At 38.3% G+C, this 25,497-nt stretch overlaps 1 protein-coding gene and 1 long non-coding RNA gene across 12 annotated transcripts in view; one reads left to right on the forward strand and one right to left on the reverse strand.

Moving 5' to 3' along the window:
- The window catches only part of LOC109950907, a 207,493-nt gene extending 185,445 nt beyond the window's left edge, over window positions 1-22,048 (reverse strand). For 5 of the 10 annotated variants that reach the window (XR_002273170.2, XR_002273171.2, XR_002273173.2 and 2 more), the window contains exons 1-2: window positions 20,166-20,720; window positions 19,164-19,207 (exon numbers count right to left, since the gene is read on the reverse strand). This is a non-coding gene — a long non-coding RNA (uncharacterized LOC109950907). Of the gene's footprint in view, window positions 1-19,163; window positions 19,208-19,614; window positions 19,685-20,165; window positions 20,721-21,658 lie in introns of those variants that run through there. The other 5 variants (XR_002273179.2, XR_002273172.2, XR_002273177.2 and 2 more) reach the window with 3 other exon arrangements.
- Window positions 22,049-22,208: 160 nt separating this feature from the next.
- Window positions 22,209-25,497, forward strand: part of MMS22L (MMS22 like, DNA repair protein) — a 90,980-nt gene continuing 87,691 nt past the window's right edge. The window contains exons 1-2 of one of the 2 annotated variants that reach the window (XM_039569025.1): window positions 22,209-22,260; window positions 23,791-23,978. In XM_039569025.1, the coding sequence (XP_039424959.1) occupies window positions 23,800-23,978 (179 nt within the window). In that variant the 5' untranslated portion in view covers window positions 22,209-22,260; window positions 23,791-23,799. Of the gene's footprint in view, window positions 22,537-23,790; window positions 23,979-25,497 lie in introns of both variants that reach the window. The other variant, XM_010403754.4, reaches the window with a different exon arrangement.

The following is a 25,497-nucleotide window of genomic DNA, read 5'->3' on the forward strand; positions in this document are numbered from 1 at the left end:
TAGAATTATGATGTGCATTAACCAAATTTGTTTGGACTCCATACAACAGGTTTTAAGCCTTGTCATGATAATAATTCAGTGTATAATTAAATGTCGGATTAATTCTTAGCTCAGTCTCTTCCACGTATTTAAAAAAAGACAGTCTGATGACAGAACACCTAGGTGTAAAGGTATCATTATAATTAAATCATATAGCACAATAAATGTGTAACATATAAAATATGTTGTTTTAGTTATTGTAAAGTGACAGTATACCTACAGAATCCCAATGTTTAGAGCTATTTGACTGACCATGTAATCACTGACGGTCTCAGTGTTATGTGTAAGCAAATACAAAACACAAAATAGGAAGGATCAAAAAGATGACAAGACAAACCAAAGAGAAAAAAGACTTGGAGACAACAAAGACTAAAACAACATTACCTCTAAAATTTCTTGCTTGTATTGAATTTAATGATTTGAAGTTTTGTATATCTACACAGCACTCAGGGAAATATATGCCTATAACTCTACATATTTTGACTGTATCTCATCTTCCTGACACTCTTCTGTTTAGTTATCCAGCTCACTGCGAACACATGCTTAATTTTAATGTGTATGTAGCTCGAATGAAGTCACAATGAGTGAGGTGTTTGGTATATGGGTGTCTTTAATATGTAGCCTCTCTAAAGGAATCATCATTTCATATCTTTAAATAAACATCTCCTCAAGTAAAGTCGTGATTTAGTGTGGGACATTCAGGCAATTATAAGGTTATATCCAATAATTTAACAAACTAAACAACAAAAGTAGTATGCTTATATTGTATAATACTGTTAATCGGTATTATAAAAATATCTTCTCTAAAGAACAATTATTAGATTTTTAAACCCTTTCTAAACAGGAAAAAAATATTATCCAAGATATTTGGTTGTTAGATTTCTGTTGAAATTCCGTTAGAAAATTCATTCACTGTACTTAATGTAATGCAGCTATTCCAGAATAAGAGGAGGTACTTGCTCAGCAGGGTGCTGATACTGCAAAGGGAATACAGATTTCTCTACATTATCTTTTCCACCATTCTTTAGAAGCACATAATACAACTACCTGGCATCATACATACTCTATTCAATATTTTGAATAGGAAGAATAGAAAAGTTATGCAACTCCAAAAGTGTGATCAAGTCATGTGATGCAGGGGGTGTATTGCACCGGTAAGTGGTAATAATTCCGTTTTCCCAAAATTTCCTTTTTAATTTTTTCAGCACAGCATGGATGTTCCAGAATTCTTTCCTTTTCTGCCCCTTCACAATTACACACAGCACACCTAAAAGTGTAGGATTAAATCTTTCATCTTCAAACGTTTTGCCTTTACAAATTTATTCTACAGCTAGGCTGAAGCCATATGAGAGACATGTTGTCTTCTATGTCATCTGGGCACCAACAAAGAAGTCAACAATGAATTAAGTACTCATGCTTTTATTCATGATTGCAAGCTACACTGATTTATAGCAATGATTAAATAATGTTGATTTTATGGAAAATATGCATTGGAACTAAACTGCAAACTTAATTTTTTCTGAAACAAATCTGACCAGAAGTTTGAAGCAGACTTACTGCTTTTACAGGAGTCTTTTCAAAGTGGATGTGAAGAACTTCTCTCAGCAATGCTTAGCTAAGATGGTAAGTAAAGAACCAACACACCTTGGAATACATTCCATCAAACTTTGGGTATGCATGAGACTGGAGCTTGTTTTCCTCTGCTTATTTACTCCAAAGGAAACCATTAGAACACATTTCTTCTATAAGCTAATACCGCATTACTTCACTATAAAACACACGTTACAATGCCCTTTATCGCCAGTGTTTGTTATCCAAGACTATTAGGGATATATGATCAGAAATAGTGAGTTTAATGTAACCTGTATTAACTTTAGCTGAATTTACAGGATCACAGAATTTCTGAGCTTGAAAGGGACTTCTGGAGGTCATCTGGTCCAACGCCCCAGCTCGAGCAGGGCCATCTGTTTTTCTACTGCAGTCATGCAATCATCCCACCACATCTCAATAATCCCAACAAGATAATATCCCTGAAACTGCATATAAATCTCTTATTTTCCTCATATTTATTCTCCACACTAGTGTACAGACCATCGTAGAGGTGTGCTACCACGATGATTTATCAGAAAAGGTCTGGGTTGTTGTTTTTTTTAAATAATGGCACTTTTCTATAAGCCACTTCCTTGTTTACACACAAATGCTTGAAATGCCCCCACTTTAGCCTTGTTTTGTTGATTTTGTGCTCCCTTTCATTTACATCATGCCAAGCTTTTTGCTGTCAGCCATGACCATCACTCTCTCACAGGGCTGGTGGTAACACTCTTGCCTTTGTTGACATAGGGATTTGAAAGCCCTAATTATCAGGTCAAACATTCTGCTGGCAAACACACCATTGGCCTGCTCATGGGGGTGGATTCCAATCTCTTCCAAGCAGGTGTTAATCTTCAAGCAGGGTCCCACAGTCATAGAAACCCAATCTTGGTTACTACCAATAGCTCCATAACCAAACCCTGATGTGCAATATCCTTAGCCCTCCCTTTCCTTGCAAGATTGAGAACAAGTGCTGGGCCCCCACATTGCTGACTATTGCCTCCAGAGCTCTGCAGTCAGTTTTGATACTCTCCAGGTTGCCTCCAGCAGTATCATTGGTACCCACATGGAAGAACAGCAGGAGACAACAGTCACAGGTCTGGACAAGCTTTGGCAACACAGTCCCAGATCCAGATCTCAGGCAAGCAGAAAACCTCTAGGCAACAGGCTGGGTTGGCAAATGGTTACCTCCAGCCCTCACTGCATGAAGTCTCCTACTTCTATCACTCCTCATTTCCTCCCATCAGTCTTGCATAGCTCAGGGTCAGCTGGCCCAGATGCTTTGCTGGAAAGTACATCTGGATCCTCATCAACTTTGAAGAATCTCTTTTTTCCTCCTGCCAAAGCCTGTTTTCTGTTGCTGGATATCCAGTGTGCAACCACATTCTTAACTCCAGAACTAACAGTTCCAACTTTCCAGATACTGGTTAGTTAATCTCCTATAGAAGGCACAAAATCATGAATTTTTCTTTCAGAGAAACTACATCACAGATTATGCACAGGGAATATATTTAATTTTTGAACATTGTTGATTAACAGGGTGTTATAAGGACAGTTCCTGTATTATATTGATACTCTCAGAGTTACATGATTTATTATTTCTATGAAAGGGCTTTGGTTACCAGACAAGCATTTATTACAATGGTGCAAAAATATCTGAAATAAACAAAATACTTTTTGTATATCCAATATTGCAAACTTCATTTTCTATAGTGAGTATTCCAAAGAATTAATGTTTGATATATGAGACAATTAGACAAAAAGAACCATTCCATTTACTTTATAATAAATATATTTTATTCAAAGTGCCCTTGAAAGCAACTATACACATCCTGAGTGTTCCTTCCTACGTACTCTCTAATCCTTGCCAATGAAATTAGTCTTTATTGATTTCCTAGCTCGCTAACAAAAATGTCAAAATAGAAGAGATAAATGAAAATAGTACTGACCTCAGTTCCTCAGTTTTGTCCTTTTTGTTCCTCTTTACATATATGACAACTTTATTCATAAAGTCACTTTTTGTGCCTTTTTTGTTTTTTCATTTGTTCCAGTCTCTCTAACACAGTATTGAAGCACATCAGGATCTCACGACTGTTTTTAGTATTACCTGCTGAGGATTACCTTTTGTTAGTTTAATGCATTTCATTACTGCGCAGACCTGTGTGGAACTATCCTGCAAATTTTAGGTTCATCTCCATCACATGTACATTCCACTTTTCAGGAGACAATAGCATGCGTAGTCTGTATGGCAGTCATCTCTCCCAAAGCCAGACAGAAAAATGAATAATGATTTCTAGAAGTAGTCTGGCTATAGCAATACTGAACTTTTTATGGCTTCCCTTGATGTGGGATGTCAAAAAAAGTTTTAAATTTAGGAACTCCTGTCATTGATTAACATAATAAAGCTATAAGCAGTAGAATGAGACTGAATCACAGAATCATTGACTTGTTTGGTTTGGAAAGGACCTTTAAAGATCATCTAGTCCACCCTGCAATGAACAGGGACACCTTCAACTAGATCAGGTTGCTCAGAGCCCTGTCCAACAGGACCTTGAATGTCTCCAGGGATGGAGCATGTACCATCTCTCTGGGCAATCACCCTCACCCTAGTGTTTCACCATGCTCATTTTAAAAGTCTTCTTCCTTGTATCTAGTCTAAATTACCTTCTCAGTTTAAAACCATTTTCCCTTGTCCTATTGCAACAGGCACTGTAAAATACTTCTCCCCATCTTTCTTGTAGGCTCCCTTTAAGTAGTGGAAGGGAGTAGAAGGTCTCCTGACAGTCTTCCAGACTGAACAAACCAAATTTTCCTAGCCTTTCCTCATAGGAGACGTGCTCCATCCCTCTGATCAAACTTGGTGGCCCCCTTCAGAGCCTGCTTCAAGAGATCTGTGTCTTTCCTGTGCTGAGGTCACCAGAACTGGACACAGGTGGGTTCTCACCAGAGTGGAGGGGCAGGATCCCCTCCCTCACCCTGCTGGCCATACTGCTTTGGATGCAGCCCAGGATACAATTGGCTTTCTGGGCTGCAGGTGCACATTATCAACTCATGTCCAGCCTCTTATCCACCAGCACCCCCAAATCCTTCTTGGCAAGGCTCCTCTTGATCTGTTCATCCTCCAGCCTGTATTGATATTGGGGGCTGCCCTGACCCAGGTGCAGCACTTGGCCTGATTGAACCCCATGATATTCCCATGGGCCCACTCCTCAAGTTTGTCCAGGTCCCTCTGGATGGCATCCCATCCTTCAGGCACGTCAGCAGTACCACACAGCTTGGTGTCAACTGCAGACTTGCCGAGGGTGTACTCAATCCCATTGTCTGTGTCACTGATGAAGACATTCCGTAGCACTGGCCCCAATACATACCCCTGAGGGACACCACTTGTCACCAATGTCCACCAGGACATGGAGTCATTGACCACTTTGCATTGCTCTTGTACTTTGTCATGTCCCAATGTTGGGACTCAAACTCCTTCATCTGCTGCCAACTCTCTTTTAATTGCACAGCTGAAGGGACAAAACCCCCCAAAAAAACCCAACCAAAAATGAAACAAACTCCATTTCATATTCTTATTTTCCTTAAGTTCTTCTAAGAAAATCTGTCATTTGCTTCAGTTGCACTCTTTTGTTTGCTCACAATTTTATGAATTTTAGAGATATAGATAAAATATTCGAGGAAGTTTAGAAGATCTTTCAATATAGCCTCTTTGGAACACTCCCTCTCTTTCATAACTTTTTAGCAATTACAGATTGGCTCTGGTTTTTTTTAATTTAGAGTATTCTCCACTGATCAAGAAACTCATGAGATTACTTTAGATTTTACTTGTAGGTCATACAGCTATTAATTAGATAAGAAGAAGTATCTTGTAAAATATTCTTGAATTACTTCATTTTTATTAGAATTATTAATTTTGCAAAATTATCTTGGAGTGCCCACATCTGATAATGTAGAAATATGTGCAGATAACAATAGGAAAAATAAGTGCCATTATACTACAAATTATAATCCTGTATTTGAAAATTCTTCTGATTTTTGGTCACCTGAACACACACACAAAAAAAAAAGGTAAAAAAAGAGCAATTAAATGACTGAACATAAGTGTAAAAAGTCTTAATTACTTATCTATTATATAATTACAATGACATTGAAAGGGATCAGAGCTCTCTACAGAAAAATAATGTAACCAACCATACACAAACACATACACATACCCACAAATATGTATCCTTACCCTATATTCCTTCATATACGTACATTTGGAAAAAAATTGGTCCTGCTACTTTTCCCCAAGACCATAGCAATAAGTCTAGGTTGGTCCCCAGAATCCCTACAACAAACAACTTTCAAGTTGCTGTTTAAACTATTTCTCCTTCATGTACTACGTTTTTGCCAATGCTGTATCAAATACAGCAACTTTGTACTTAAAGTACTTACGTAAATTTCACAGAAAAATAGCTAAGCACCTTCAAGAAGAAACCCCAGGAACTACTACATCCACTCTCAAGTCTGTTCCAGCTGTTATGCTATTAAGACAACTTAGAATTTAACAAGCTATACTTTACAGAATCACAGGATGGGTGAGGTTGGAAGGTATCACAGCGGGTCGTGTGGTCCAGCCTGCCTGCCCAAGCAGGGTCATCCCAGAGCACATGGCACAGGATTGTGCCCAGACAGTTCTTGAATATCTCCAATGAGGGAGACTCCACAACCTCTCCAAGCAATCTGTTGCAGTGCTCAGTCACTTGCACAGTAAAGATGTTCTTCCTCCTTCAGACGTCAGATGTCCTTCCTATTCAGACGGAATTCCCTGAGCATGTTTCTGCCCACTGGTTGGTTGTCCACCAGCCTGCAAGTCCTTCTCTGCAGAGCTGCTTTCCAGCAGGTCAGCCCCCAGCCTATGCTGGCACCTGGGGTTATTCTTCCCCAGGTGCAGCATGCTGCACTACTTTTCTACAGATTACCTTGTCTGGACTTGCAGAACCATGTCCCAGATATGTGCTAATGACATTCGAGGATGAAATCTCAAATTGGATTTGAATATTTCCCCTTAGTACAAAATTTGTACACTTTCTTTTTTCTCCCTGCTGTTCCTTTCGATACAAAAAACCCCAGACTTTGACAGACTAAAGGTGGTTATTTTTTTCTAAGTGTTGAAGCATTTGAAACAGGTAAAATCCCAATACACATTAAAATATGTATTTATTTTACTTTCCAGTACATTTGATTTTCAAGCCCACCCCAAGAAGCCGGGATAGAAGAGCTAGAAAAAAAGGCACTTGAAGATCAAAAAGAGTAACTGTGGCAAGTATACAACCTGAAGATTTCTTAAGTCATACCATCAAAATTATTTCTAAAAAATAACTGGAAAAGTTAAAAGGCATAAGATGGAAATAATGGAAAGCTTAAATTTCAATACATAAAATAGAAACTCCAATACACTTAGTTTTTAAAAAGCAGTGAAAAAGAAGAGAGTAAGACCACTTAATGGTTTCAAAAAAAAACCCCATCCATCAATCACTTTCATTGATAAAAGTGGTAATAAACTTCAGTCAAACAATTGACACAATAAGAAAAAAATATATTGCAAGAAAAGTCACAGAAATCTACAAGTATGTAAGAATGCATTTTTCTTGGAAAATAAATTTCAACATATATCACATAAAATACTCGCCCAAAATACACTGTAAATGCCTGTGATACTGTAAAAGGAATATTTCTTTAAGTGTTCTTTAGGTGAAGAATCCTAGAAAATTTTAAGAATCTGGAATATTAACAGGTCTTGCATGTAGAGTTTTATTACTCCATAAAATCTGTACGTGCATGCATCAGTGAATCCAGTTTTAAATAAACACATTTTTCTGCCTATTTTTTCAGGGCTACATTGTGGGCAGTGCCTGCATATTTACCTGTATAATTACAATTCTCCCTAGCTCGGAGCCATTAACCACTATGTAAAACACAGCAATACAAAACAACGCTCAACACAAAATCTTTGGATCTGCTAACATGTATTTGTGCATGCGTGGAGTCTCGTTCTCTCATGGATCAGGACTGGTATGTGGATTTCCATTCTAGACAACTGTTAAATTTCTCGACAAGGTTATCAGATTGGGGCCTTTAAATTCAGCCAAAGCAGCAGATGTTTTGTGTTAGTTCAGTGGCTATTCATGAGCACATATAACAGGTACCAGAGGAGTTGTTATTGAAGATGATTCTATTAAAGTACTACTACCAACTGTCAACCTTTTACTATTTATCACTTCGTGTTTGTAGATATATCCCAATATATTTTTCTTTTTTTAGATTAAGAAAATTGATGACACAGGGAAAACATAAAATGACCCAATTTTAGCTAAAATTTCTAAAGATTTTTAAAGCAATAAGAAAGAAACCTGATGCTTTTAAAAAGCACAGAAAATGTCTACCTGGTAATAATTGCTGGATTTTTTGCTATTGATTGTGAAATAATTGAGGAGAAGGAATGGATTATTTGGGGCTAGGAAAGTGAATAATCCATTGCGAAATAATCAAATAATCAATTGAAAAAGGAAAACATTGAATATTACAAACCATAAAATAATAGAGAGATGAAGAGCAGAGGACAGTAAAGAAATAGGAATGCAGGGCATGGGATTCAGTTTTCTAGGGTAAGAGTAGAAAGAAACATCAGTAATAGCTTTCCATCAGAAGCTCTTACTCCTAAAAGCCTGGCACCTGACCTGATTCTTCAGGATATGGATCAGGTTTCTATGAATAAGAAATAATGAGTATATTTAAATTAGTTTAAATGAAAGAAACACCATATCTTTACTAAGACACCAAGCTTGGCAGCATTTTTTGTAGACTCTGAGAGAACAAAAAGCTCCTTGAACCAAAGACTATTGTTCCTTTTTACATGGTTTCCTGAAAAAAATGAGCTGCTTTGCTCAGCTCCTCTTGATCACTTCCAGTAACCAATTCCATCTAAGTCCAATGCATGGGAAAAGGTCTCAAAGATTTAACATTCCTACAAACTTTTTAAAAGCAGACAGTTGTATGGGGTGTCTGCTAGCTAAAAGAAAATGCAACATGAATGCAACTTTTACTTAGTAGTGCAGAACTCACTTCTCAGTAAAGGCCCCCCTTTCAAATTGATTCTCTCTTGTCTAATACAGGTTAAGTTTATACTGCAGCCTGAGTATAAACTCAATTAAAATATCAACTCACAAATCCAAACCCATAGGCAATATGGATTAATTTAGTCTTACAGGACTATTTCTTAAACCAAAACCTTCTTAATTCAAAGCATAAAACCAACCAATATGCTGCTCCTTCCACTCTCTCCATCTCTTTGGCATGCAGCCCACCACTTTTTCTTCTTCTCCCTTGCACTAAGAATCTGGCATTCCTGCCGCAGCGTGGCTCAGCACCCACTGGCTCCCCCAATCATCCCTCTCAGACTATTGAACAACCTGGTAGTTAAAACGTGCTACATGAAAACACAGATGTGATCACACTTAGGGATTTCTGCACTGAGCACTAAGATGCCCATCTGCACTGAGAGCATACCAAGCACCTCTCCCAAAACATATCAGACACCTCCAAAGACGAAGGCAGCGTTTCAGTGCCACCCTTTTCATCACTAGATTTTAACAGACATTGAGGAGAAGCAAGAATGCAGTGGTCACACCAGGTAGCTACATACAAGAACCTACATTTAAGTGGAAATTAAGATCATAGTAACATATATATGCTGAGTTTAAGGGATATACTGGTTCAGGCAGCTGTAAGAGCACTGATTTCCTGTGCTATTTTCTGGAATTTATGCACCAAACTTTCACAAATCTCATTTTAATCAACAAGACAGGCAATCGAGTTCTCACTGCTCTTGATCATCAAGAATCATGCACATAAACAATGTCCAAAAATGGTATGGAATCGAAGTATCTTATACATCATCTACTTTTTCTAACTTTCTGCCAAAAAAATGCTGCAAATAACTAGCAAAATGTGCAATGTGTAAGGAAATGTGCATTTTGCTACGCTGCCACACTGTTTTCTTTGTAGTAGGAAGCTCATCTAGTCTTTGGATCAGATTTTAGGTACAACAGTTGCTTTAAGAATATTTTAATGGGATCAGATCAAAAGTCCAACTGGCTCAGTATCCAAACAGGTTGAAAGCAGCAGTTGGAGAACACTGTTAGTAAAAAGAGATGGATCATATCACTTCTGTTATTACAGTAACTTAACTATGCAGAATTTAAACAGGAAAAAATCTTGTATCAGACTATTGTATGATACTAAGCCTCCCAAGACAATTTACTTGACTTTATTAACAACGTTTACAGTTGAGCTGGAATGAGAGAAAGTTCATAAACAGTGTTAATAACAGTTCTATTTCACACTGGTGAAATAGAAGACTGCTTTGTCTTGTCAACTAATAATATTTTGAGAAGCATTAACATTTTGAACCTCAAGTTTCAAAAATCTACTATTCAAAATGAATATGGAGAGAGACTGCAATTTGTATTTGCAACAGTGTACTGGAAGACATCCCAAATATTTTTTTCTGATCAAGGTAGGTCCTGAAATAGAAGTATACAGCAGTATTGGACCACGACAAAGCTGAGTTCAATTTAGCTGCTGTGTTAAGATGTACAATATATCAACTTGGAAAAAGCAATATGCTAGTTCAGTGATACTATTTTTTGAGATCCTAGCCAGTGTACTTGCACTTCAAATATAACACAACCAGTTTGGCCGACCCTAGGCTTAGGGTCAGGAAAAATCTTGTGGGTTAATTATCATACTGTTTACTTATAATGGATAGGTGGCTTTTGTGTAGCTGTGATTATCTCGTATATCTAGTTGATTTCTTGCTAATAATAGCTTGCTCTAAGAAGTATTAAGATACAGTATTGATTTCAAAAAGATTAAATCACTGTGCTAATATACAAGAGATTATTCAATTTGTAAAGATGACTGGCAACATTTATCTAAAAATGCTCCCTGCTCTCCTGTGAATATCTAAAGTATAGCTTGGCTAAATACATAAAAATCAAGATCAAAATACTCAAAAGCAGTCAAAAATGTGAATTCTAAGATTTCAGGAACAAGAAACAATTTCCAGAGAAAACCTGGTCCTGAAGTATCTCAAACTGCTGTTACTAAATAATCAGCTGTTATTTTTTAAAAACTCTAAAATAAATCTATTTTGAAATAAATTGCCAGATTTTCACTGTAAGTTCTCCAACACATTCTGTTCCATAAACCTGGCAAACTTTTGTTGCCCATCTGCTTTACTGAGCAGTATAAAGGTGTTCTCTATTGGTAAATACCCTAAAAGTTGAATGACAGTCAAACAGCAACATTCATTCTCTTTTTCAAGTCTCTCAGTAAGTTTCCTGTTGGCTTTCTATTAGTTGCTTCTGCACACTTTTAATGATATCATACGATATCATTAAAAAATTAAAATTCAACTTAAATAGGCTCTAGATGAGGTCAAAACTGTTTTCATAATTTCAACCAACAATATTGTCGCTGGTGTTCTTTATGCCAAACAAGCAAACAACAAAAAAAATCTCTTTTCCTTTTATTAGTGTAGGAAGAATCTATTCTCAAATATCTGTCTATTCAAATGTTCGCCTCAGTAAGCAGCTGTCCATCACACTGAAATAAAACTGTAAATTTTCACCACTATTGCAAATGGTTGGTTCTTAGGGTTTTTTTGGTTTTCTTGCTAAGAACTGTATTTGTTCATGCACCAGGACAAGGGACTATGCAAGAACTTTTCCCATCAAAGTGCAAGGGGAAGCCCTATGTGCTCAGAGTTGTGAGGCTGCTTATAATTCATCCCTTGGTTAAAAACAAATACCATTCATTCAATGCACCTCTGAAAACGTAATTTTTTTCCCAGAGAAATAGTGATAAGAGAGGTGCTTTGCCTCAGTCCTTCCTCTAAGATGGGCCTTCACAATCTCCTGGAACATTCAGCTTGAATTTGTACTCAGTGTTGACGTGGGAGAGGTTATTTTTCTAATTTAGTCCACAAAGGATAGCCACATACTGAAAACCACATCAGTCTGAGCAGGGGATAAATTAGAATATCTTTGGAGTGTTGTTTTACTGGAAAGGTTGACTAAAAGCATCTAGCTCTAAATGTAATTACAGCACGATTTTACAGCTGTTACCAACCTACTCGAAATTACTAGGTCTAATCTGTTCTATGATACCATTGCACAATTTTCATTTTCAAAAACAGTGGCTTCCTTATTTTGATAAGGATTGTTAAATCTATTAGAATATGCAACATGCAATTAGGTATGATTCATTACTTATGCCCAGTAGTTAATTTGAGACACATTTTTCCAATACAGTTTTCATGATAATGTATTTTCATTTCTCTAGTTTTAGCTTGCTGTGAGACAGCTGTCTATTTATTCTCATTGCTCTCTACTTTAATTGCTCCAAGCTTAAACTTCACATGTCAGACTGACAACAAGCAAAGTTTAATGTACTTCTAAGTCTTACAAGCATACCTGGCAAATGACAACACAAAACTCTCATCAGGAAACCCGAGAAATCTCTAAAAAATTACATAAAATTTCTTTCAGCTTCTGTGTGTGTGTTTACTAAAAATAGTGGAGGCAGAATAAAATATAAGAGATTTTACAGAGTGGAAAATTACTTCAGACAGACAAACTTCCTCTTCTCTCTTGCCAGAAAGAAATTTGCCTCTGGAGATTTCAGATCTAGTCATCAAACATCATCCTCACCCTTCTATCTTCTATAACCTTTCTCTGCCAAAAGGATAATACAACTCCTATTCACATCCTGCTATGGACATCTGGAGATAGGATCATCACAATAGCATTATTTGCAGTTATCATACAGACTGAGGCCTTTGAAGGTTAGATACCAGATAGAGGAACAAAACTCTTCTGTTTTTTATCCATGATTGACAGACACTGCAGAATAGTTCCATTGTACAGTTTTTATGAACTCTTCAGCCAGAATGCCTTTTAGCTATATTTATTTAAGTTGCTGCTGTCAAAACAAAGATTACATCATTTTACACCCATGTTTTACAAATTAGGTAGCCAGGACATCTGCAAAATAAAGGGTAAGATCATTTACTTTGGCAAAGATTTTGATATCAACTGATAAAAACAGTATCTGTATAAAGTTGTGTTAGTGTACTGGCTAACAGCTCATCTTTGGAAAACCTGTACTGATTTCTAGGTACATTTTTTAAAGCATTTGTTTTCACTGGTTCCTATTTGGTTTTGGAATGCCTTTAAAGAGAAAAGTCATCCTTTCTTCACTCATCACTTTTTCCTAGGGATAAAAAAACCAGCACGAACCCCACGAACTTAATAGGAAATAGTTTTATAAATATATTTTTTGTATAGTTAGCTAAAAAATAGTTTTATGACACAGTTCAGACAACCTTATCCCACACACTGAAGTAAGTACCATGGTTGATGAAATCTAAATGGGTGAAGAAAAGCTTCAGGGCTATATGATTGTGTTGTTACCAAGCTCTAAGAAACAGAGCAATGGGAAATCATATTAAAGATGTGCAAAACATGAACACAAAAATATGATATAAAATAAATAAAAAGCAAAATAAAACTAAAGAACACAATTTCAATTTGAAGGCCTCAATGCAGAGCTCCTTTTAATAATTAGTATTTTGACAAATTTCTCTTGCAAATTGTGAAATACAGTTATAAAAAGATGTTTTACACAAAAGATTTCACGGGCAGCATATTAAATGACCCCTTCTGCAAAGTGTTTATCATTTTAAAAATCAACTCTTTCCCCACCTCCTTTCAAGAATCTCACTACACAGATGCTCAGCAGAACTCCTTTACAATGACCATTAGAAACACTTGTTAATCTCCATACTTGCTCACACCAACCTATTTTTATACATTTGCTCAAGTCCTAGAGTATGCAAGATCCTCCTGGTGTCTTTAAATGAGCCTAAGATGTCACTGGTGTGCTTTAATGACATACTAAGAGAGAAAACCTGCATTAAAATTCATATGGTCCAAAGAGATTTGATTCTGTGAAAAGTAAGAAGATTTCCTTTTCTATTACACAGCTGAAGAATGGAGATGCAAGAATGAAGTGAGTTCCTGAAATCATACAGATGAACTATGTAGAATAAGAAATTGAATAGGAGCCATCACCTTTGAATTATTTTTGCTAATTATATCTCTGTTTCCTAAGCTGATAAAGGTGGATCTGAGATATGCAGAGCACCTTCTTCCTTCCACTATATAAATATTATTGTAATACTCAGAGGTGGAAAAAATCAACATTTTTAAATACAAAATCATTGAAGTTATGCTAAGTATCCAATAACCATCTGAAATTTTCTTTTTGTCAGGTTTCATTGAGGCAAAGATCACAAAGCACTGAGAAAATGAAAAGGGAATATTTCTGAGATTGCACAAAAATGGACAAAATAGTGTGGTGTTGGAAACCACAGCTGAAGCTTATTGGAGATCCACTTTCTGGAATGATTTCTGTAATTCTCAAATTACACTGGTCAAAGATAGCTATTTTGCTTTTTATACACTTCTTTGAGAATGTGGTTTACACTGAGTGCCTTTGTATGATATTCACATTCATATCCACACAAAAACATTGATCTGCTTTCTAAACTTACAGCCTCTGGACAAGTCAGGAGAAAGAGCTTTGCTGACTAACAGAGTGGGAGCCCAGCCTTTTGTCCCAACACTAGACAGTGTGAGGTGGAGAGTGATAGCTGGACTCAGAGAACTGCACCATTTTCAAATTAACTGCCTTCATTCAAATACTGTCAACTAAAAATCCATGCAGCGGTGGTAAAGCAAATATTCTGGTTTAAAAAATTCTGCATCAAAAAGTTTGCGATATGGTTTAGCCAGAGCTTCCTGCTAAGCTTTATACTGGACTGCACAGTTGTGCTTTCTGCTTCCCAAAGTACACCTTCATATTTGATACTACCATCACAGTGCACCAAAATGCTGATAGACAGCTGCACCACAACCACTCTCAGCTAAAGCTATTCCTTCTGGAGAAAAAACCCTCAGTCTACAGCTGGACTGATACAATCCTTCACCTGGTCCAGCAGAGTCTGTATTGCCACAGTGTACCCCACACTAGAAAGAATTTATGTACCTGAGAGATGAAAAGCTTTCAGAATAATTTTATTGGACCTACGGTATTTTTGAAAAAGTATATAGGAGAAGCTAAGATAGTAAACAGAGGGCACTGAACACAAATATTTTGAGGATAAGTTCTGCTTTGCTTGTAGGTGGCCCCTTTGTTTCTCAGTTTTCTTGTGCCCTAACTTGTCAACTTCCCAGAATACAGATGAAATTCTATTGCAAAGAAGTTGTTAAGAGTTGAAAAGTCTGTGTTACTAGGGATTAGAAGGGTGGCAGTTAAAATTATTAATTTCACATATTTTTTGTATTCCTACTATTAGAAAGAGCCTAAAACCCCTTTATTTTGTCCCCTCTACAAGCACAGAGAAATCCCTTGTTTTCACCAATGATCTTGCAATCTAAATATTGCAAGAAATGGGATACTACGAGAAAACAATGAAAGAAAGATAGTGTAATATGAATATTTCAAGGGCTGTTGCAAACATAAGTCGAAACAAAACAAGAATTTTGAGGAGGGATGCTTTGGGAATAGCAAAAGCCTCCTGAGCTTCAAAAAAGCATGGGGAAAAGCTTAAAAAGAAAGGCTGAAAAATTAGCACATGAGAAATGAAAACTCAGGTTTAATGAGGATATGAAATAGTTCCTGGGATGAGTCAGTACAGAAAACATGTATAGATGATAAGACAGAAGAAATGCCACTTGGAAGCAGTGAGATGCTTTTGTACAGTATTAAGTATTCCTACTACTATTTTTTTCTGGCCTGCTATGGATACAGATAAGAACTGCAAAGTTTTATGGATTTACATTTTACAGAAGATTGAGTATGTGAACTCATACAGTACATTATGTTATTTCCAGCCTGACTTTGCAAAAAAAGTCCAAACTCATTTATACTATGAATATTTATCACTATTCTACTTTACATAATATATACATAGGTTTATATATAGGCTAGAATTCTTAATATTGAGTCGATTATATGGAATTTTACAGACTAGAAAGCACACGATCTACTTGTGAAATATTTCCTGGAAAGCATTAGTGAATGTAAATTCATTTGAGATTTCCATTAGATATTCTGAGTATTGTCATTCTATTGGCACATATGCTTCAGTGGAGAAACAGATAAATTTGGAATTAAAAATATTATCAATAACTCTCTTTCCACTCTCAGTATAGATTTCTTTTAGTTAACTTTATTCTTTGTCAATCAAGTTGAAACAATGACTCAAAATGAAGACATCTTGGCATATGTATCTATTATTCCTTCTATAATGTAGTACTCCCACTGGTTTTCATGGGAATTATGCATATGAAAGGACTGCATTATTAGGCTAGATTAAGAGAAGACATTTAGAAATACTTAACTCATCATACCACTTCAGAACCTCATATTTATAATGGTACTTGAGCCTGAAGCAGTATAAACAAAAGCATAAAATACAACTCCTGGAAATATACTATGGATGGATTTTTCTTAACTTTTTTCACTAAAAATTGACCTGAATTAAAACTATTTTCCTCGCTTTTAGATATATGACCAAATAAAGAAATATTAATCAGATCAGTCCGAAAGACTTGCAATATGCCTAAACCAGAGAAGTTACATGCCAGTAAGAGGACAGTAAAAGGGTTACACTGCAAATACATGAACTAGATGTCTGTGTAACCACATAAAGGCCCTTAAAATTTTTCTTGGCAGCCCTATGTCTGTTTTAACAAATTATATTAACCCTGATCCTCTGGAAGCATGGCCAGTCATCTTTAACTCTTCAAAGACATGATTTCATTTTGACTTCAGAAGTGTTGTTCTCCTCCCATGCCATGACAACTCAAGGATACTATGAACTATCTTCCTCTGACCCAGGAAAGATATTGGGCTCTTCCTTTCTCAGAGCTAAAAATGAATGGGCCTCCACTTTATTCTAACAGATTGGGTAGACAACGATTGGCTCTTTCCCAGATGCACAGCCCAGATGTAGAGTCAATCTTCTAGGCTACTTAGAATGGACTAACTTTCTAAATGTTTCTTTTTATTTTTTTCATCTAAAACATACTGCTGCACAGTTAACCCTGGACTGTAATTTTTGATTGCTAGTAACACCCTTGCCACTTTTGTAAAAAACCTGCCTGTCACAGTGCCTTAAATTCACATTGTCCAATCTGACTGGAAAAGTTCAGATTATAACTTCCAGCCTCCAAAGCTACTTTAAAGCATGGTCACTGGGTAAAATTTTGACTCTACAGTAGTACTTCTCCAACTTGAAACAATTCTCTGAGGACTGAACACTTCAGATATTCTTTTCAGTTTGATGGCTCACATTCGGACATCACTAATCAGGTCAGTCACAGGTACTTATCTTGTGAGATAAGGATATTGGAAACAATATCCATGAAGACTCCTGCTAGAAGCATAAAGCCTTGAATTAAAAACCTATTAAAACACATGTTGCACCTTTTCAAATTGTACCATAGATACCCTAGATTGTATCCTGGGTTAACAGATATCTTTGTATCTACAACATGCAAGTCGTTGTTAACATTTTCTTAGGGAAACTAGATTTTCTTAAGAAGTGACAAACCACATTTCATTAAGTGAAAATATAGACCTTATATGGCATTTGAAATCATGTCTAAATCCAGAACACTGCATTTCTAGAAAGTAGAAATAATGAGAGTCCAGAGCACAGCAACAAGAATTAAAGAAATACAAGAAAAAGACTGGGTTTTTTTTCTATAAAAGAGAAAACAAAAAACAGGGATTGTTTAAAAGAATAACACAATGGAAACATGACTAAGAATCTCAAATATGTTAAGAATCTGGGGTGGGCAAAGAGGAAAATAAAATCCCTGTACCACTAACTAACAAAGGCTAATGAGTTCAACTAATTTACTTATAGTAGGTTAAGTTTAAGATCAGAAAGCACAAAAAACATTCTAATGGAAAGACTAGTGAAATGCTGGAATAGGTAAGTTACTTAGGTAAGTAATCATAACAAATCTTTAGGCAGACAGGCAAGTCCTCACTTAAAAAGATAAGTTTTATCGATCCTGGCCTTGGAGGAAGAGTGAGGGGGCAGGTGTGATGCCTTTTTGGAATAATTTTCAACTGTGTGATTCCATGCTGAAGTGTCCGAAGAAATGCAGCCGTGTAGTGACCCACTTGCTGTGGGATCTTGACTTGGAAGGAAAGTCTTATTCTGGAAAAAAACCAAATCAAGTTCTTCATGTATACAATCACTTGGATTCTGATGCAATCTATGGATCACCTAGCTACCTTGATCCAATCTGCACCTTCTTTATTCAACAGTTTAATGATAACTGCTTTCAGGGCTGGACTATACACAACCCATGTCATATCCAGCCACAGGATATAGGATTTTGCTTGCTAAGAGGAATTACTTAATAACATGTCCCATGGCCTTGAGGCCAGACAACACTAGCAACAGCTGCTAATAACACTGAATTCCAGATGTAGAGTCTGCTGAAAAATTTAAAGGAATTAGTTTTACAATATTTTGCTTTAAAAATCTAGGTACACTCCAAATTCTTATTCTCATATCTCTACTTTACTGTTAAGTTGGGATCTTTAGTGGTTTGTTTGTTTGTTTTTAGTTTAAGCCTAAAACATTTTATTGGCGGATCAACCTTAATAATTAGAATCACAATCCTGTAAAAAGGCCACAAGTCTTTGGAGTCTTTGGAGAGTTAACACAAAGTAAGTAAAGAACCTTCTCTAGTCAGTTATTTTGTTTCCAGTAAAAATGTCTGATTAATGGGAGAACACAGGACATATGTACAGTCCCAGATTGATTAGTGACAGACTAAAACGATGATTTTCCAGCTTCATTTCAATATTCTTTCCTATTATTCTGTAATAAGCAGCATGTAGAAGTAGGAAAGTTACATAGCCATGCATATTCCCTACATTTAAATCACTTGATCTAACACCAGGTAAATGATCCAAGAAATAAAAGCACAAACCTGCATCACGGTTCATCTTTTGGATGGTGTGGACTAAACTAGTAGAAAATAACGTTTTCTAAAATGTATAAAGACCATGACAGCTGAAACAGGTACAACAGCAATATAGCGAGTATCAGGTGTTCTCAAAGTTTCTACACATAACAAAGTAGCTCCCATTCAAAACCTCCTAACTTGACAAAGTTACGAATGTCAGTGCTTCAAATGAAAACCTTTAAAATACATCTCACCTATACATGACCGCTCTCAGATACTATGCACCTCACTGCCTTTTTCACAACCACTGCAAAGAGGCACCAAACGCAACTCCGCCTCCACCTTTCGATCAGTAAAGTTGCCAGAAACACGGTCCCGGAGTGAACAAGCCCCCGGGTTGCCCCTTCAGGCTGTCCGCGGCGTACTCACCATGGCGGGCTAGTTTTGAAGACTTTCTTCCCCTCCCCCTGCACCTACGCACAATGAGGGAGAATGGAGAGCAGTTTCAGCATTAAATTTGAACTTCCCTGCTTTTGTTAGCATGAGTCACCACCTTAACATTATCTCAGCTGTAGACTTTTATCTGTGAATATCTAAGCCCTGTCTTGTGGAAAACTAATTACTGAGCCACTGAGAGGCTTCATAATGTCCTGCATTTAAGTCCTGAACATCATACATAATGCATAGGAAGCAGTCGCTGCACTCTGATTACAGAACACTGTCATTAAGAGAGCAAATTAAAGATGTGAATAATTCACTGGCTGAGCTTATTGTCAGTGCTGCATTGTGAAATTAGAATTTCTAATAAGTACTGCAATTTTTTTAACCCAATTAACACAGAGAACATCTTGAGTCTGATTAGTACAATAAAAATTATTACCTTATTCTTTTGCTTCACAACAGCCAAATTAAATACTGTACTTAATTATGCAGCATTCATCGCTTCTGTGCTAGAAATAATAATAATAAAAAATTCTCACTATCGCTTTAATAAGACTTCCAATATTTAGAGTGCAACTGAAAAATAGAACATATGAATCTCCTGCACAATTTCTTATCACAAAGTTACTGGCTTTTTTTTTTACAGACTTTGAAAATACGGTTTAATATCAGCAGCCGACCATGATGTCACTGCTGAAGTCTTCTCTGGAAACAAAAAGGTATTCAAAAAAAATTCCACAAAACGACCCTTCTGAACAAGCTCTGAATATATATTGTGAATTAACTTTCTCTGGGTTGATGTGAAGGCAGAAAAAAAAAAAACCATTACCACTTACTGTCTTGAAATCGAATACACAAATATACAAACATAGAAACATGTATATATATACATACACACATACACACATATATATATATATACAGGTTGTTTCAGAAAATATGCTTAGGAAATATACTAGGAAAAAACAGGAGCTGGGTCAGCTCTCTTACCTCAGTTCCCTCTTGGCACGGGATAGATAACATCCTTTCATCCCAGAAAGGAGAAAAGTCCGATTCAACATCCAGCGTGTTGATTTTTTCCCACACGATGCCTGCTGCCATGTTAAATAAAGAAAATGATCACTGAGGATGCAGCTTTTGTCTCCAAATATTTGAATACTGCCTTTTAGTGACAAGGACCCCAGGAACCTTCGCACATCTGGCAGCAGACACCACTGGCTGCAGCTGCTGCAATGGGATATTTCCTCAACCTTATATCATTCCCAGCTCCTTTTTCTTCCCCATCCTGAGGAAGTTTAATCACCAAGCATGGCTGGAAAAGAAAAAAAAGAAGAAAAGGAAAAAAAAAAAAAAAAGGAAAGGTGGCATTGCAATCACAAGCTTTCTTGGTTTTGTCCTAGAGACAGGGACTGCAGCAACCACCTTGCATCTTTGTCTAGTTATTTTAGCATGTGCGTGCAAGAGGGGAGGAAAAAAAAGACTGAAAATTATTCAGGCATAATGCAATAGACATAAAGAGACAAAAAGACAAGGAGAGAAAGAGAGGGGAAGAGAAAGAGGGAGAGTGAGGGAGGGAGAGGAAACAGAAAGACTAAGAGAGGGAGAGGGGGCTGTCAGTGCAGATAAATCTGCATATGGAAATCAGGGTTATCCTGGGTACAGTTTTATTTAACCATGATGTACTGTTTTTTTAATTAGACAGGAATTTAAAGAAGGAAATGAGAGATTCTTACAGACACAGGAGCAAATGAAGCATTTTAAATCACAGCAAAGCTTTCAGAGCAAGCTGTAGCAGCAACAGAAAACTTTTTATAGCAACTTTCTTACTAGAAGGAAGTTTCGTGCACTGCTGCTATTTTGCACCCAAAATCCAGGCAAAACTGGAAAAGCATTCATTTTGAAACAAAATCAAACCACAGCAATCCAAAATAATACAACACTTTTTTTAAAAGACCCATAAGCCACCAGGTGCACGATATGCACTTGAAGCTAAATTATGCCAGGCACAGGTTTTAGGACTTTTGCCCTGGCCCCCATTCTGTGGTGACTGTCACACCCAATGGAGGTGCTTCAGTAGATGATAGGAGTGATACCTAGCTTGAATTTCAAATGCATTAAACACCACTTCCCAAGCTTGATGAGAATTGGGTGTGTTTGGGGATACGAGTGTTACCTTACAGACATAGAAAGGTTGGATCTGGATCTGTAAGGCATCAGAAAAGACCAGGAGAACCTCTTGCCCATCTCTGTGAGAGAGCATTTGGATGAGTGAACTGAGAAGGCTGAGAAGGAAAATGAAGTTCAGGTAAAGTCTAGACAAGAAAGACACCAGACAAAGGTAGGGAACAGTTGTAGTACAAGGGAATTTATGGGAAACATGGGGCAAGAGTATTTATAAGAGCATGTAGTGACAGGACAAGGGGAAATAGGTTCAACTTGAAAGAGAGTAGGTTTAGATTAGGTATTAGGAAAAAAATCTTTACTCTGAGGGTGGTGAGGCACTGGAACAGGTTGAACAGCGATGTTCTGGATGCCCCATCCCTGGAGGTGTTCTAGCCCAGGATGAGGCTCTGAACACCCTGGTGTAGTTGAAGTCACCACAGGAGGGTTAGAAGTAGATGATCTTCAAGGTCCCTTCCAACCCAAGCCACTCCATGATTCTGTGAGCACAAGGGAGGCAGCTTTAACAGCAGCGGCAAGATGGTGGCGTTCATGCGCGAGCTGGCCAGAAACCACTAGTGGTGGCTGACCGGCCAGGGCATGCCCACCTAAGCAAAGAAACCCGGCTGGCCTGTCAGCACCGGGAGGAGTGGCGGGCGGCGCTTCGCCGTGGGGAGGGTGGGCGGGAACGCGGAGAGGAAGGGGAAGAGGGAGGAAGGGAGGAGGGAGCGGGCTGGCGGCCGGGCGGGCGGGCGCTCTGTGCCGGGGAGGAGGCGGAGCGGGAGGAGGAAGCGCGGCCGGGGAGGAGCGGCCGGCGGCCAATGGGCGCCCTCGCGCGTGCGCAGTGCGCGGGTGGCGGCGGCGCGCGGGCCGTACGGAACGGGCCCGGGCGCGGAAGGGGAGCGGCGGCCCGGGCGGCGCGCAGGTACCGCCGGTGTCCCTCTGCCCCCGGTGTCCCTCTGCCCCCGGTGTCCCTCTGCCCCCGGTGTCCCTCTGCCGCCGGTGTCCCTCTGCCGCCGGCCCGGCGGGGAAGCGCCTCCGAGGAGAGGGCTGCGGCGCGGGGCCGAGGCGCTACACGTGGGGGTCGTGTTCGTGGGCGCGCCCCACGGTGCTGCTCCCGGCGGCTCCCGCCGCTCTGCAGCTCCTGCCCGCGGGACTGCAGCCGCCTGGAACGTTCTTCTTGGAGGCCAAGGAGGTTGAGGTGCTTAAAGTCATTGTTTCCGCTGGATCAGGGATGTGGTAGACAAGTACGGAACTGATGGGAGTTATGGCCGGGAAGAGCTGCCCTTTTATGTAACTCTTCCCCCACGGCTTTGTATGTGTGGGGCGATTTTGATACCCCAAACTGAGCAGGCTTTCCTTAGGCACTCTTGTAACCACAAGTGAGGGCATTCCCTTCAGCTGCCTGGCCAGCTGTACCAACGCCCGTCCATAGGGTCCTGCTGTAAACTGGAGCACTGAAGTCATGCCTTCCCTACTTGCACAGCCCCCTGCTCCGCAGGAATGTGAATGGGTGGGAGAAAGTAGAACAGAAACTGTTTTCTTCTTTTTCATTACTTGAGCTTACTTTTTAATTAAACCTCTGTGTTACCAACCTAGAGCCATGGTGTAAACTAGTTTCTGCAAGAACCATATCAAAATCTGCCGCCAAAGAAGTTGAAAATATTAATTTAGAGTTTTAGTTATATTGTTTGCATATTTTTACAGGACTCTCTGACACCTGTTGCCTAGTTCTGCTCTTTCAATATATTGTATAACATATGAATGCGCTAATATTAACTATACAGGGAACTTCTTTTGGACATTGTAATCTTTCTTTGGTTTTACTTCTCTTTTTTCAGATTCCTGGGTAGTTAGACTTTTCTTTTGATAGGAACTTCCAACTGTGTCAGAATTGGCCATAGAGTAACTTTCTAAGCTTTAAAACTTTAGCATTTCAGAGTTCCATAGTTATCATGTGGTATGTATTCACTGTTTCCTAGGAGGAACTTAATATGCCTTGAAGTTACAGACAGCCTGTAATGCATGATGTATTTCCACAGCATAGCTACTCTGGTCATGAAATGAAATGTTGCTGAAAGTAGCTTTGTAATGCGTTCCTGCCTCCTGTTATAACCTACTGCTAGTCTAACCTCATCACTAATTAATTTAGAGAGCTAAACCAGAGGAAAATGTACCTCTCTGGGATTTTTTTAAGTCACTGATGTGTCTTCTTGAACAGGCTCTGTTCAGTGAGGCAGGTGTGGTTGCACAAAGTGGCAGAATTGGCTGACAGAGCATGTGACCGTGATTGCCTTTCTTGGTGGTGACTCTCAGCTTTTAATTCAATATTACAGGTGCTCAGATCTGTGTCCACACTTGAGCTGAAGGATGATGTGGAGTTGTAACAAGGAGAAATTTATTTGAAGAAATGCTATGAGTATTTTTGTATTTATCTATTTATTTTCTGGGTCAGGTGTAAACAATGGAGGATGACTTTGGGGCTTCCTCCACACCCCCGTTTCTCACTGACAGCTTGGAGTTGGCGATGGAAGTGGAGAATGAGAGCTCAAGGCCGTCTTGCTTTTCTTGTGCTTTTGACAACCAAAATGGAGGGAGAAGGTTCTCTGCAGAGTCTTATTTAGCAAGTGGGTCTCTTAAAAGGTATGAGATTTTTTTGAATTACAAATATAAAAACCTTCTAAACTGTTCTTTCCACTCATGTTTGGTACCTCTGAATGCTGACGGGTTTCCAAATCAGTTTGTTCTTCAGCTCTCCTGATCCTGAAATCAACTTGGTGATACCAAAGTGGGAAGGGCTGTTGTGTTGATAAGCAGCTTTGAACGGTGCTGTGCATGCAGTTCCTAGCTTTCTGAACTTACTTTTAAGATACTGTAACAGACATTTGCAAGCCTGCTAGGTTATTTCAAAACTGGCCTGTTGGGCAGCAGCATCTGAGATCACTTAAATTTCTGAGGAGGCTTCAGCACTGGTTTTTCCAGACATATGCTCTATTAAATGCTGGCCATTTTTCTCTCTTTTCCACTTGAGAGAAACAAACCTGCTCTACCTGGCTTCCCCAGGTTGCTGGGGCTGTCCTTTGTAGCTTCCAGACCATCTTTCTCAAAGCTTCACCCTTGCGTGCATTCTGGATTTATGGTTCTGAAGTCATATGCATAGCAAAGAAGTATTTTCTGTGAGACTTTAAAACGTTACTTTGGTTTTAGTTATCTGCCTTACTGTCTGTCATTCAGCTTAGTTTACTGTGCTGTTTGCTCAACCTACAAGGGTTGTCTTGTTTTTCCTACAAAAGCCTAATCTTTCTGTCTGTCTGTCCTTCTGACAGGCTTCATATTTTGTGTTGTCCTTTTTTTTTCCACATTCTTTTCTGTAAAGGCTTAAGGGGGGGTTCCACTGCACCTCCCCATTCTCTGCCTTATTTATCATATATTTTAGTTGCATCAGAGCACATTCATTCAAATTTATGTCAAGTAGATGATTGAGGAATCCTGTATCTGCATGAACATATCAGTAGTGGATTCCACGTTGACAAATATTTCACCTGAAATTGTTTCTGTCATTAAAACCTCACTCAGGAGCTTGTATGTAGACAAGTTTCCCAGTCACTATAGTTGTGATAACACTGTTCTTCTACTGTCTATTGACGTTGTCTACCTGGATTGCAAAGCCCTAGAAAAGCCTCCATGTGAGGGACTCCTCTGTCTTCATTGCTTGGAACTGGAGTAGCTGAATTTAATTGCTAGACGCTTCAAAACAGACAAGTGTTCAAGAAGTTACCAAGTGTTATGGGAGGTTGAGCCAATTCAGCGGATTCTCTTTTTGCCTCTAAAAATGAAATTGGAAATAGTGCATAGTTCAAGCAGAATATTAATTTAGTGTGTAATACAATGGAAACTCAGTGCTTGCCTAGTGTATTTTTTACATTTTTTAAATGAAAATATTTTTTACATATTAGCCAATTAGGGGTAGTCTGTGTGGGATTATTTTATGAAAGGCAGTGGGAAAATTCTGAAATAATTTACTCTGCTGTCATTATGCAGTTTGCTGTGAGTTTTTTTTTTAAAGCATGTAAATGAAATATTTTTTTATTTGCACAATTATAGTGTTTTAATAATACAGGTGTCTGATTTTCTCCACTTTGAGTGAAATGCTAATTCTGAT

This window comes from Corvus cornix, chromosome 3, assembly GCF_000738735.6.
Source record: "Corvus cornix cornix isolate S_Up_H32 chromosome 3, ASM73873v5, whole genome shotgun sequence".
Taxonomy (NCBI): domain Eukaryota; kingdom Metazoa; phylum Chordata; class Aves; order Passeriformes; family Corvidae; genus Corvus; species Corvus cornix.